The 15582-nt window shown below is 36.1% G+C and overlaps 1 protein-coding gene across 12 annotated transcripts in view; it reads left to right on the forward strand.

Annotated features, from left to right (window-relative positions):
• TASP1 (taspase 1) overlaps positions 1–15582 on the forward strand; it is a 244064-nt gene that overhangs the window by 57221 nt on the left and 171261 nt on the right. For all 12 annotated transcript variants that reach the window (XR_011530954.1, XR_011530953.1, XM_070588800.1 and 9 more), the window contains one exon: positions 6299–6378. Coding sequence is in view for 10 of the 12 variants with exons in the window: in XM_070588800.1 (XP_070444901.1) it covers positions 6299–6378 (80 nt within the window). In the remaining 2 variants the exon portion in view is untranslated. The remainder of the gene's footprint in view (positions 1–6298; positions 6379–15582) is intronic.

Here is a 15582-nt window from a genome sequence, read left to right on the forward strand (position 1 = left end):
TTTATACTAGTATGTGGTTATTTAGAGACAGTTTCATCCTGTCAGGTCTTGCCTTATAGTATATGCGACTAGAGAAACATTTAGCCTTGAGCTAATTTTGCTTTGCTATTGGGGCAAAACCATTCTGAGTGCTGTAACAGATGCACCCAGAATGAGAGTTTTTACTTTGGCGAGAACGGCAGCTGTTCTGGCCCTGTGTGAACTTGGGGATTATTTCCTCTAAAACTTTAACATTATTGTTTACCAGGCTTTGGGTAATGTTCTCTTATGCATACACTGATCTCTACTCTGCTTAAGAATAGAAGGGGACTCTGCACTTCTCCAGAGTCCTTTCTCTGTGCTGCTGTCTCCTCTCTGGTACTATGCCCTGTGAACTTAGGCCACTTTGGCCTCGCTGGCTGCCTAAGCTCTCTCTCTTCAACTGAGAGAGACCTGCAGGCTCTGCCTGAGTTCCTTTCTGCTCTATTGCTTGAAAACTCTCCAGGCAGTAAGCTGGGGCAGTCATAGGGTTTTCCTTGTTTGTTTCCTTTCTCTCAGGGATCACTGTCGTACATTGTCTACTCTCTAATGTCTGAAACTGTTGTTTTCTGTGTTGTCTTTTTTTTTCCATTGGTTCAGCCAAGAGTGTAAATTTGTTCCCTGTTATTCCATCTTATCCAGAAGCAGAAATCTCTCATGTGCCTGGAAGTTCACTGTATACCTGCAGTAGTTTAAAAATAAAAGCCAAATTCCCTGAGTGTTCTAAATCAACAAAACCAAATTTATGTTTTTACTTTGAGCTTATTTACACCTGACCGTAATAAGTCTAGTTATCTAATTTCTATAATGATAGTAGCTAACATTTATTGCATTTTTATACTATGATAGCACTGTTTTATGTGGTTTGCATGAATTGTCTCATAAAAATTATACAATGATTTGTGAGGATAAGACACATTTTGCAGATAAAGAAACTGAGTCCCATGCTTGACCACTGTTAATGGTATTAGAAATTTATGGAGTCCCTCCATATCATGTTAGAAGCAGCAGATTAGAAGTAAGGGGGGATGGGGCTGCCCCCGTGGCCGAGTTGTTAAGTTTGTGCGCTCTGCAGCAGGCGGCCCAGTGTTTCGTTGGTTCGAATCCTGGGCGTGGACATGGCACTGCTCATCAAACCACGCTGAGGCAGCGTCCCACATGCCACAACTAGAAGGACCCACAACAAAGAATATATAACTATGAACCGGGGGGCTTTGGGGAGAAAAAGGAAAAAAATAAAATCTTTAAAAAAAAAAAAGTAAGGGGGGAAAGAATCTTTTTATAAGAAGGAGAAGTAACTGTTTACACCATTTAGTTATTTATACACTTATCCACTCATTGATTCTGCAGATATTATTCTTCATTTCTTGTATGCCAGGCATAGAGGTAGAAAAAGTATCAAAAGCAGATGGAAGGGGCCGGCCCCATGGCTGAGTGGTTGAGTTTGCACGCTCTGCTTCGGTGGCCCAGGGTTTCGCTGGTTCAAATCCTGGATGCGGACATGGCACCACTTGTCAGGCCATGCTGGGGTGGCGTCCCACATGCCACAGCTGGAAGGACCCACAACTGAAAATATACAAAACTATGTACCAGGGGGCTTTGGGAGAGACAGGAAAATAAAATCTTTAAAAAAAAAAAAAAGCAGATGGAAGACCTAGAAACCATAGTCCTCTGGTTTTGTCTATTGAAGAGGCAGACCACTTTATAAGGGCAGCAGGCGTTACATATAATGGATGTTTTCTAAGAAATATTTAAATAAAAAGTTTATTTATCTGTATACCTCATTGAGGAGGGCAGGGGGTGTATCTGTTTCAGCTGTATCTAAAGGTTAGAATTTTATAAACTCTTATCGCTTTGTTAGAAAAACCTGCAGCAGAACCTAGGCAGAACAATGCTTCTATTAGCAGAAAATTTTCATATTTTAATTTTCTGGTTTTAGCCACCATGATATGTTGTATTGTTTAAGTATTGGTGTTTGGTCAGACTAGTATAGAGTATTTGATATCTTCATAAACGCAGTGGGACTACCATCATAAACTGTCACATTTACCCCAGTTTATTTTATTTATAAAAGTATAGCTTGAATGTTTCTTCCTCCATTATGGCAGGGTTCAACTTTGGTAGGCATTATTATCTAGAACAGGAGTTGGCCAAATCTGGTCTGCTGCCTGTTTTTGTAAATAAAGTTTTGTTGGAAGATAGCAATACCCATTTGTGTACTATTGTCTGTGGCTGCTTGTGCACTGTAAAGGCCAAACTGAGTTGTTGCAATAGATACGTTCTGGCCACAAAGCCTAAACTATTTGGTATCTGGCCCTTTACGGAAAAAACTTGCTGATTACCTAATACATGAGTTATAATTTTTGGAAGTTATCTTTCTTTTGATGAAAAATGGAAAGCTAGACAAGCATTGTTGTTTTAGGTTTAGTATGAATGAAACCTAAGGTGCTCATTAGACCTTCAGATTTTTTGAGAGGCAGGTTTAATTTTTGGTGCATTGTTTATTTGAAAATACTGTTTATTATATTTCATAAATTCATTCAAATTTATAGTGCTTTTGTTGTATGAGTGTGGAAAGAAAATTTAAAAACCTAAAGATTAAAAGAAACATGAAACCTGTCAACTAATAAGAAGGTATGGACTTAGATTTCCATTCAAACGAAACAGTTTAAAAAACAAAATAACAATCATAGCAAAATGTTATAAGACACTCAGGGAAATGTGAACATTGATTGAATGTGTGTTTTAATTCTAAAGGTTTTTTGTTAATTTTTTTAGATGTCAATTGGTTATGTTGTGGTTGTATTTTTTAGAGAGTTATTTTTTGAGATGCATGTTAAATTATTTATATTGGAAATTATATGATATCTGATTTGCTTCAAAATAATCTGGGTAGGGGTATAAATGAATGAGATTAGCAAAGTATTAATAATTGATGAAATAGGGTGATGATCCATTGAGTTCATTACACTGTTCTCTGTAATGTATATGATTGAAAATTTCTATAATAAAAATTTTTTGAGAGTTAAATTCTTATTTAATTTGGTTGTTATATGTTATTTCCAAATATAGCAGGTTCTCCTTCATTTGTACTTTGTGTCTCTAAACTTTAAATAATCAATAGCCACTAATTCATCTTTCCTCAATTTTGTATATTTATGTTGAACAAAAAAGTAATAGGTCAAATAGATAGAAATCAGTTTTTAAGTCCAAAGAAGCAGCTATTGTTTTCTCCTATATCTTTCTCATCCAGAATAATGTATTTTAATTATCAGAGTCCCTGAGGATTTTTGAGAACTTTCTGAATCACTAAATTACACATTTTTAGACTGATTGTAAAGTCATGGTTCTTTGAAAATAGGTGGTTTCCATCCGGAAGACTGTAATTTGCATCACTGTATTTGCCCAGACAGCCCTTTTGGGATGTTTGGTGCTGTTAGAACTGGCAGCAGCACCTGTAGCTCAGCTTATGGAAGGTTTTTATCACCCCACCTCAGTGCTAGTCTCAGGAGAGTGTTGCTTTTGTTTTATAACACTTTAGATGTGCTTTAATGTAAATTAAGATGAGTATAACACAGGGAAAATGCTATCCTTTGGGGAATTTTGACACCATAGCTTATTATTTTGTTTACTGTCTTGCTAATGTTTATTTAATGCTTAGTATGCTTCAGGCACTATTCTAAATGCTTGGAATATATTGATGTCAATGAAAAAACAAAAATCCCTGCTCTTTTAAAGCTTATGGTTTATTTGGGGAAGGCAGAAATAAACAATAGAACTAATATGTAAATTATAAAGTATGTAGTATGTTAGAAGGCAGGAAAAAGAAAAAACGTGAAAAGAACAGAATGAGAGGGTTTAGAGTACTGAGTAGGGGAGTGCAATGTGTTGGGGTACAGTTTTAAATAGGCCTAATCAAGGAGAAATATTTGAGCAGATGAGGGAATTTGCCATTTGGGAAATAAGGGAAGAGTTTGACAGAGGGAGCAGTCAGGGTGAAGGCCTTGAGGCAGGAGTCCCCTTGGTATGGTTGTGTTTTCACAAGAGGCTGGAGTAGGGTAAGCAAGAGGGCAAGAGAAATAAGAGTTGATGTGAGGAGAGAGCAGAAAGGATCAGATCACTTGGGAACTTGTAGATTCTTGGGAAGACTCCAGTTTCCACACTAGAGTCCTCACAAGAGGTTTTGCAGGATTTTGACAAGAGGATGTCATTATCTGACTTGCGTTTTAGAAGGATGTCAGTAGCTGGTGTATTGAGAATAGACTGGGGCAACGGGCAGAGCAAGGCAAGCATGAAGTGATGAGGCCATTACAACAATACAGATAACAGATGATGGTGGCTTAGACCAAGGTGGTGGCAGTGGAGGTGATGAGAAGTGGTCAGATTCTGAATATATTATAAAGGTAGAGTCAGTGGGATTTTCTAATGGATCAAGGTGAAACTTCTCTAAAAGCTTTGGAGAGTCAGAGGAGTGTTTGAGAAAAATTTCACTTGGTACTGCATTTAATGTTCTGGAAAGTTATTTTTTTGACTTGTGGCTATAGTTTTTAGCAAAAGCTCATGTAGCTTTACAGCCTTTTAAAATGATTTTGACAGCAGTTTTTGTGTGATAGTGAACTACTAGACAGGTAATTTTTGATAGTAAGGAAAGGTCAGATATTCAGTATTCTTACCCATAAGATGGAGTTCAAACACTCACCTTCCCATGAATGTTATAAAATGCTTAAAGTATTTACAAACTTGCCTAGCAGACAATGGCAAATTGATTTTATTTAGAATCAAACCTATGAATGATTAAGAAATGAAAAATAAAACTAAGAATATTTTGTAAAATGCCATTGATACCAGATACTGGGATTGAACCCAAAATGCCCAATGATTATTCTGAGAATACTTAGATTCAGCTCCAAGCTTCTGTCCTGATTGTTTAATTTACTACTTCAGCATCTCTTTTACATCTTTGTGGAAGAGAAATTGTTTGTTTTATCAAATTGTTTTTCTAGAAGAAGGAAGTGCTAAAAATGCCATCAGGACAGCTCAGCTTGCATCCAAGTTTCTGTTTCAGTTATTCTTCCATTTGAACTTTATGTGATGGCTTTTCTTTGCAGTGGTCTTCATTTGATGTAAGAATAGGAGAAATTGTTTTCTGTTTTAAGAATCTTTTAGAATTTTTAAAATATAGACGTTTGAAGAGGTAAGGTTGTTTATTCTTTTTGGCCTTTTCTCCTCTCTTTTTTCAATGCTCCCTGCATGCCTACTTTTATATATAGTGGAAAACAGTTATTGGGCTTAACCGTTTAGTTTCTCATTGGAACTACGTGGATGTGTTTCTGAGTGTCTGCTTAGATTTTGTTTTGCCAGTCTGTCACTGGTCTTGTTAACAATTGAGTCTCAAGACTTCAATATGTATTACTTTGGGTTTTTAGTGTTGGACTGATTAGAAGAACAGAAACAAAAAATAGAGAGCAGAAAACTAATGAGTAGGCACAAGTTCAAGGAATCCATTACTAGCTGTTTGAAATCTTTAAGAAGTTGGCGATGGAAGGAGATGAAGTGATTCATTATTGTGGTAACTTGCTTGCTATTACTGTGTTAGGGAATCAGTTAATTATACTGCATGCTATTTGAAATCTTTGAAAGTCTTTTACGGTTAGCTAACAGTATCCTTTTATTCACTTTATTATGTTAAATCTTACAGCTTACGACTTAAAAAATTGCTTTTTGGGACACCACAGTACTTTACTTATCACAATAAAAGTGATTCTGAGGATCATGAATGTATTTTTGTTGCATCAAGGCTTAGAAATGTAAGCACATCTCATTTGTTTGGGCGTCTCTAGATGTACCCACTCATTTTGGGTAGATCCAGGTGTTATACTAGGCAAGAATACCAAATCTGAAGACATTTACTTAAACTTTGACTCTTTACCTGATTAAATAGATCTTGTGGTGGGTAAAGTGAGTACCATATTTATCCAAGATAAATTTTAATATTTTCCACTGGGAAATCAACTATTTTTACTACTTCTTAGACTGGATTTGCCAATTTTTACTTGTTAGTTAATTGCAAATGAAATTGTACCATTTCCAATCGTAGAAATTCTAACTTGGGGAAGATCTAAAAGAAATTTTGGGGGCAATTAGCCATATTATAATTTTGAGGTCAATCTAGAATTATATCTATATACAAGACTTTTCTTCAATTGCCTTACTGTATTACTTTATTGAATATGTAGGAAAAGATGACACTGAATTTTTAAAAGAATAATTTTTCTGTTAGCTTTTTAGTTGGAGAAGGAGCCTACAGATGGGCAGTGGATCATGGAATACCCTCTTGCCCTCCGAACATCATGACCACAAGTGAGTAAAAACTTTTCAAAATTCAGCTATATTAGCATGTATACCTGAAAGTATTACATTGCTGTTGACCCATATAGCACCAATATTTTAGGAAGAAAGCTTATATGTTGAAATATTTATAGTTAAAAGATATGTAGAAAGTTATTTGATTTTAAGCCACCTGTATATTCCTGAGGTCCCCCCATTGTTTTATCATGCTTTTATAGAAGTACTGCTAAAGGATCCCTTTTGTGTTACTTAAAATAATTACTAATAATAAAACCATAATACTACCACCTCAGAAAAAGAGATGAAAACGTAGGTCAACATTTAACTGTCCTTGAGCTGAAGAAGGCCTTTCTGGGTATCAAGTACAAGAGAAGGAAAATCAAAAGTGTGACTACAGAAGAGTTAAGATTGAAAAAACACTTATAAATTGACAAAGGGACACATATCCTTAATTTATGAAGAGGTTTACCAAATTAAAAACCACACAAATACATGTAATACCCCAATAGAAATATCATCAAAAGTCATAAGTAGATAATATAGCTAATAGGGAGATTCAAATTAAAAGGAGTACAGGCTAAATTTGTTCCTTCTTAATTTGTGCAAGAGTTAAAAAATATTCCTGCTGGTAAGTCTACCTTGAAATGAACATACGCATTATAGATGCAAACGTAAATTGGTAGAAAAATTAGGGAACAGCCAATAGATCAAAAGCCTTAAACCTATTCTGGTTCTAGGAACTTGTCATTAGAGATGTAGACAAAGATTTACGTAGAAGGGTGCTCAGTGAGCATTATTAATAATATCAAAAAATTTGAAAAACTCTTATGTTCAACACAGAGGAGTGTGAGTAAATAAATTATCATGATCTTACAATGAAATGTTATGAAATACCTGGAAATTGTTATCAAGACTGATGTCTAATACTGATTAAATATAATGACTGAAAAAAGTGAAAAAATGAGTTATAAATATGTGTATATGTGTATTTGTGTGTTTTATATGTCTATTTAAAAAAATCATGCCTACGTAATTATGACTAAAAAGACAAATATTAGAAACATATGCTACTTTTTTAAGTTAAATTTTTATTTTCTATCAAAGTAATCTATGAATATAATTTAAATAATGAAATGAAAAAATGAGGATTCATTAGCTCCAGGGAAACCAAGTTGTATAACAAGAAATGATTAGATATCATAGCAAGTATATAATAAGGATCAGCTCATAATAATGTTATATTCAGAATGAATAGTCATGTAGCTTAAAGTTGTAACATAGGGAGACTGGAAGGAAGAGAAATCTGTTTATGTCAGGGGTGCAGGGAATATGAGAACCCTAAATTCTCATAGTCCTCATCACTTATTCTGCCTTAAAATCTTCCCAATGGAACTTGTTATAAAGTTCTTATATCAGGCAAACAAATCAGGTCATCTGCCGATTCCATTTTGGTTTCTTTGGAGCCGTGCCACCTGGTACCTTGGAGTCTGGAGTGAGTGCTCACTAGTCCTGCTGTGTAGCTGTCATCCCTGGTCTTCACTTTACCATCTTTTTGGGATTCCTTCCTTCTCTCTCCAATATCAGTTCTCTGTTTCCTGAATCTCATGTGTTGTTCTTTCTTGTTTTACCCCCTCATATGGAACAAGTAAGACTGGAAATTGAATTCCCTTAGGGTTTATTTGTGTGTGTGTGTGTGTGTGTGTATGAGGAAGATTGACCATGAGCTAACATCTGTTGCCAATCTTCCTCTTTTTGCTTGAGAAGATTGTCACTGAGCTAACATCTGTTCCAATCTTTCTCTGTTTTATGTGGGATGCCACCACAACATGGCTTGATGAGCGGTGCCGGGTCTGTGCCCAGATCTGAACTTGCGAACCCCAGGCCACTGAAGCGGAGTGCACAAACTTAACCACTATGCCACCAGGCTGGCCCCTCCCTTAGGGTTTTGAAGAAATTGCTGTCTTCTAGTTTCCAATCTTGCTATTATGCGATCTGCTGGCATTTTGATTCCCAGTTCTTTATGGTGTATTTTTTCTCTTTGGAAGGAAGCTCTTAATTCCCATGTTCTTATTGTCTCAATGAATCATCTTGGGATGGATCTTTTTTTATTCATTATGCTGGGTACTCATTTTGGACTTTCTTTTTTTTTTTTAAGATTTTTTTTTTCCCTTTTTCTCCCCAAAGCCCCCTGGGACATAGTTGTATATTCTTTGTTGTGGGTCCCTCTAGTTGTGGCATGTGGGATGCTGCCTCAGTGTGGTTTGATGAGCAGTGCCATGTCCGCGCCCAGGATTCGAACCAATGAAACACTGGGCCACCTGCAGCGGAGTGTGCGAACTTAACAACTCGGCCACGGGGCCAGCCCCCCTGGACTTTCAATCTGGCAATTCATGTGCTTCAGTTTTGGGGACATTAAAAAAATTTGTGTAATAATCTCTTTCCTACCTTTCCTCTATTTTATTTTTCTAATTTCTATAAATTAGATGTTCAATCTTGTGCTCCAATCCCTTGTATCTTTTTCAAAAATTACTTTTGGTCTTTTTAAAAATTTCTATCTTTTGTCCCACTGTCTGGGAAGTTTCTTCAGTTTTATCTCCCAAACCGCCTACTGCTTATAGATTTATAATTTCGATTTTCATATTTTTTAATTTCTGGAGATTCATCTGTGATTAATAGTTTTAAAACATGGTGTTCTTTTTGTTTCATTAACTCATTATTTTCACTTATCTCTCTTAGGATATTCTGGTCTAAAATTTGTTCTCTTCTGCTGTTTCTCCTTCCTGTGTCTTACTGTTTGTTTCAGACTCTAATACATGTTAGCAAATTTCCTCAACTGTCTAGTGACTCTCTGATGTTTTCATATTCATGAGTGAGACACTTAAAAGCCAACTGGGGGGCCAGCCCCATGGCGTACTGGTTAAGTTCATTGTGTTCTGCTTTGATGGCCCAGGTTCACAGGCTCAGATTCCAGGCGTGGACCTGCGCTACTTGTCAGCCATGCTTTGGCGGTGACCCACATATAAAGTGGAGAAAGATTGACATGCATGTTAGCTCAGGGCTAATCTTCCTCAGCAGGGGAAAAAAAAAGCCATTTGGAAGCTTTGTGTGTGAGGACAGGTCTGGCGGACCTCAGTTGGGGGTGGCGTGATCAGACTTTTTGTTGAGGGAGGTCCCAGGTGTTCCCCCCATGAAACCAAACGTCTATGTGTTTTTCTTTAGGATAAGTCACAGAGAAATGTTGCTAGCTCTGGCAGGGCAGTAGCCAGTACACTGGTACATAACAAGGGCAGGGGCTGGAGGTCGCACCTTTCCTTTTTCAGGCTTTTATGTAAAACTCTGTGTTAGGGAGAGCCCCTGATATCTGCTTCCAGCTCTGCTTGCTGTCCACTAATTTGGGGCCCATCTGGTTCAGCCTCTCTAAAGAATTAACCTCATGTTTTCTGCAGTGTGAGCAGGGGATTTAGGCATCTACGTGTTCTTGATTGACATTTTCTGCCGGTTCTCCTGTTTTTAGTCCCAATCTGGCTTTCAGAGAGATGAGGTACCTTTTATTCTGAGCTTTTCTGATGTTTTTTTTGGGCAGGAACTAATTTACTTTCACAGAGATTAGTGCTTTGTGATGTCTCGACTACTGGGCATTGGGATTCATCTTCCTCTGCTCACTTAGTTACTGTTTGTCCACTTGCTTTTTTTTTTTTTTTTGAGGAAGATTATTCCAGTGCTAATAGCCACCACTAATCCTCTTTTTTGCCGAGGAAGATTGGCCCTGAGCTACCATCTGTGCCCATCTTCCTCTACTTCATATGTGGGATGCCTGCCACAGCATGGCTTGATAATTGGTGCGTAGATCTGCACCTGGGATCCCTACCAGTGAACCCCAGGGCGCTGAAGCAAAGTGAGTGAACTTAACTGCTGCACCACCTGGCCAGCCCTGTCCACTTGCTTTTATTTTCTAAAATTGCGTTGATATTGCCCTTCTTCTTATCATCATCCTTTGTGTATGTCAATCATTTTTCCTCCCTTAAATTTTTTGGTAAGGTTTTAGTAGGATGTGGAAGTGAACTTGTGTTCAGTCTGCCAATTTTGCTTCAGAACATTTATATAACATATTATATGTATAAGACTACTTCAATAAGGTTTTATGAAATTTTGTAGTTGTCTTTCATTTTGGTTTTCCACATTTCATGATTAGTTTATTATTAGATATTTTGTAATTTTCTTCAGTATAGTTATATGAATAATATCTTTTTTCTTCATTTTGTCATTTTAACCTCTTTATTGTGAACTATAATACACATACTTCTTGTAGGTGGCCAATTGTGTTGGTTTCAGGTTGGGGTTATAACAAACAGAGCTGCTACAAATTTTCTTGTCCAGGTATTCTGTATCAGAAGACTTTCTCTGGATACGCATTGTAGTAGAATTGCTGGACCAGAGTGTCTGCCTATCTTCAGCTTTACCAGATGATGCCAAAGTGTTTTTCAGAATGGTTTTTACTTAGTATAATTGTTTTTTATGTATCATGTGTATGTATGTATGCATATGTATATGTTTGTATCCAATGTATGTATGTGTATATGCATATGTATATGTTTGTATCCAGCTATCTTGCTAAACTCTGATATTCATTCTTAATAATTTGTCTATGGATTCTTGTTGATTCCCTAAACTTGCAATCTTACCATTTGTGAAAGATGATAGTTTTGTTTCTTTCCTTATAATCTTTATACTTTTTTCCTTCCCTTTTCACACTGGTAAAGGATCATCAGTATAGAGTTTAATAGAAGGGATGATAGTGGGCATTAATTTTAAGGATGATGCTTTGATTAAAAATTTATAGGTATACTTCATTATATTTAAAGTTTTTTTTTGCAAGATTTAAAAAAATTACAAATGAATCTTTAATTTTATTGGATTCTTTTTGTTTATTAAGAGGATGTTAATATGTTAGTTTGATGAATTACATTGATTTTTTTAAAAGTGTTAAAACAACCTCATATTCCTCATATTTATCACATACTGTATCATGCAAGGACCTAACAACACTTGCCTTTTTTTCTTTTCCTATAGTTGTATATTTTACTTGTACATATGTTAATAGCCCCACAAGAGACTTTGGTTAATTGATGTTCTTATTTTAAAGAAATGGCACTCTATCTAGTAATAATTACTGCCTTTAAGTTTTCTTGGTTGATATTAAAATAGTTGTAATAGCTTCTTTTGGTTAATGTTTGCATGTATATCTTTTTCCATTCTTTTGTTTTCAATCTTTGTATGTTCTTATATTCAAGATGTATCTCTTAGAAGCAATACGTATATATTAAAATTTTTTTGGGGGAAATCTTTATATTTTAATTGGTACAGTAAGTCTGTTTACATTTAATGTAATTACTCACATTTAGATTTGAATCTATTCTTTTTGTGTGTGTGTGATAATTAAATCCACTCTTTTACTTTGTGCTTTCTATTTGTCTCACATGATCTATGTCATCTTTTATCTCATTTCTTGCCTTTTCTAGGATTATTTTCTGTTATTACATTTTCCCTTCTATTAATATGTTAATTTTTACCTTTTCTTACCATTCTGTAGAAGTTAACCTAGAGATTTTAACATGCATACTCGACTTATGAAATTCTATTAGAAAGTAGTAGTTTTTATCACTTCTCAGACAATGTGAGGACCATTGAATACGTGAATGAACTACATTTAAGATCTTCCCAACTTTGGTTTTCATATTTTAAGCTCTCTCTATATATTTAAAACACTGTGAAACATTATTGTTTTATTACAGTCAGTTTCATTTAGACTTGCCTAAATATATATCCTTTCCTTTGCACTTAATACCGTCCCCCCGCCACCTTTTTTTGTCTTTGAGCTTTCACTTTGTGTTATTTTCCGTTTCTGAAGAATATCCTTTAGCATTTTCCTTAGTACAGGTCTTGCTGGTAATGAATTTGTTCATTCTTGTTTATCTATTTTTATTTTTATTTCACCTTCATTTTTGAAGGATATTTTCACTGAATATAGTGTTCTAGGTCAGCAGACATTTCCTTTCAGCACATTGAAGATAATCAGTCCACTGTCTTGGGCTTCCATTGTTGCTGTTGAAAAGACTGCTGTCATTCTAACTGCCACTTATTTCAAGGTAACCTGTCTTTTTTCCCCTCTTGCTGTTTTTAGATTTTTCTATGTTGTTATTCTTAGTCTCATTTATTTAATGTTTCTTGTTATTGACTTTTATGATTTTAATTTAATTTATGGATATTCTTTGGAATCATTAAATCTGTAAGTTAGTGGCTTTTATCATTTTGGAAAAATTCTTATCCAGTCAAAAAAATTACCTTTATTCCATTCTTTTATCCTTCGCCTTCTGAAATTCTAATTAAACAGATATTAGACCTTCTCACATTATCTTCTCTGTTTCTTAACCTTTCTTCTGTGTTTTCTCTCATCTTATCTCTTTCAGCTATATTTTGGATAATTTTTTTCTCATCTGTCTTCCAATATACTAATTCCTTTTTTTTATATTCTATCAGCTACCAAACACATGCATTGAGATTTTAGTTTTGATTATTTGCTTTTTTATTTCTAGAAGTTTTCTTTCTCTTTTTGAAAAATAACCTATATTTTTTTTAGTTTATAGTATGAAATATTGATATTTTCATGTTTGTTGTCTATTCTTTAATCATTATAAGCATACTTGTTTTATATTTGTTTCTGGTAATTCCAATATTTGAAATCTATGTTGGGACTTTTTTCCTGCTTATTGTCATTCATGGTGCCTCATTTCCTTTGTGCCTGATTATCTTTGACTGTGTGCTTCTCATTACCCTTGAATAATTATTTATGTAGATTCACCCACAGCCTAGGATGAAGGTGTCTTTCTCCAGATAACTTTTTTTTGCTTTTACTTTTGCTGGGTATGTGTGCATCGTGTATGGGAAAAACACTCTTCTGCTTCTCCTTTACTCTCATGATATTGTCACACTCAGAACTCTTTACAACTCTACTGAGACCAGATGTGTGGGTTTTCCACACCAAGCAATTCTCTGACATCAGCTGAGTGTCCTACAATTCAATCCAATTCTGATTCTAAACAGAGTTAGTGCAGACCCTACAGGTTAAGTGCTCAGTCCCATAGGACTGCCTCTCTCCCGCTTTAGATGCCAATTGCAAGTCCAGGTTGTCTGTGTGCTTCTGACTGGCTATAAATCAGAGAACTCCCTCCTTGGGTTTGATTAATTTGCTAGTGTGACTCACAGCACTCAGGGAAACATTTTACTTACTAGAATACCAGTTTAATACAAAAGGATGTTAAAGGATATGAATGAACAGCCAGATGAAGCAATAGCGATAAGGCGAGGTCTGGAAGTGTTCTGGGCACAGGAGTGTCTGTTTTCATGGAGTTGAGTACATCTCCCTCCCAGCATGTTAGATGTGTTCAGTTACCTGGAAGCCCTCTGAACGCTGTACTTTTGGGATTTTTATGGAGGCTTCATCATGTAGACATGTTCAGTCATTAGTTCAACCTCCAGTCCCTCTCTCCTTCCCAGATGCTGGGGATGGGGCTGAAAGTTTCAATCTTCTAATCATGTCTTGGTCTTTCTGGTGACCATCTCCCATCCTGAAGCTATCCAGGAGCCCACCAAGAGTTGCCTCAAAAGAACAAAAGACATTTCTATCACCCAGGAAATTCCAAGGGATTTAGAAGCTCCATGTCAGGAACTGGGGTCAAAGACCAAATATTAGCACAAAAGATGCTCATGGGAGACAGCCTGGTGGTGTACTGGCTTTGCATGCTCCACTTTGGTGGCCCAGGGTTCATGGGTTCGGGTCCTGGGTGCGAACCTACACACTGCTCCTCAAGCCATGCTGTGGCAGTGTCCCACACATAAAATAGAGGAAGATTGGTACAGATGTTAGCGCAGGGACAATCTTCCTCAAGCAAAAAGAGAAAGATTGGTAACAGATGTTAGCTCAGGGCTAGTCTTCCTCTCCAAAAAAGAAAAAAAAAAAGTGAGAAGAGACCAAATATTAGAACAAAAGATGCTCGTGGGGGCTGGCCCTATTGGCATAGTAGTTAAGTTTGGCATGTTCCACTTTGGTGGCCCGGATTCACGGGTTCAGATCCTAGGTGTGGACCTACATCAGTTGTCAGCCATACTGTGGCAGTGACCCACATTTGAAATGGAGGAAGACTGGCACAGATGTTAGCTCTGGGCTAATCTTCATCAGGGAAAAAAAAAGGTTACTCATAGTGCTCTTATCACTTAGGAAATTACAAGGATTTTAAGAACTCTGTGCCAGGAACCACAGGCAGTGACCTATATATATACATACATACATATATATATATATATATATACACACACACACACACACATACATATACATACATACATATATATACACACATACATATATATATACATATATATATATATATATATATGTATTTTTTTTTTCTGTTATTTCACACAGTGTTAATTGGAATCTGTCTTAAACTTAGTTCAAAGCTTAACATTCCCTGACCTACCCAGGCTACATGTTTGCAAATCTCTGCAGGTGCCCCAGTCAACCCAAAACTTCTCAGTGATAGTTTTTTTCTTTTCTTTTTTTCTCTCAATTCCTCCTTTCCACCCCTCCTTCTTCCTTCCTGTTCTTTATCTTCTTTTTTCTTTTCCTATTCTGCTATGATCTAAGACAATCTTGCCTGAATGCACTTGGTATTGGGATAGAGGGTGGGATGGACTTGTGTAGTTCTAGATCAGCCTTAAGGGGTGTTTTTAGCCCTTTCAATCTCCAGCTTATTGTGGGAAGTGTCTCCTATAAAACTCCCCACATTTAATGGGCTCTGGGCCTGACTTATGGCTTTCCTTGCTGCCATTTAAACAAACTCAAGTGTGCTAGCGTTGGCAGATGCTCATGATGCAGTAATACTAGCTTTAGTCCTCAGTTTACCCCCAGAATTTAGCTTGATACTTTTTATAAGTTTCTTAATGCTTTTAGTATGGTGTTTTTCATATTCAGCATTTTTAGTAATGTTCAGTGGGAGAATTACTCTGAATAATTTAGTCTGACATTACCAGAAAACTTTGGTAATCTTTTTGGCATTATAGTCCAGTTTATAATTTCCCTTATCAGCTGAATCTAATTGGCTGTTTAAATCTGCATATCAAAATTTAAAATTTCAATTATTATATTTTTTTAGTTTT

Source organism: Equus przewalskii, chromosome 21 (genome assembly GCF_037783145.1).
Source record: "Equus przewalskii isolate Varuska chromosome 21, EquPr2, whole genome shotgun sequence".
NCBI classification, from domain to species: Eukaryota; Metazoa; Chordata; class Mammalia; order Perissodactyla; family Equidae; genus Equus; species Equus przewalskii.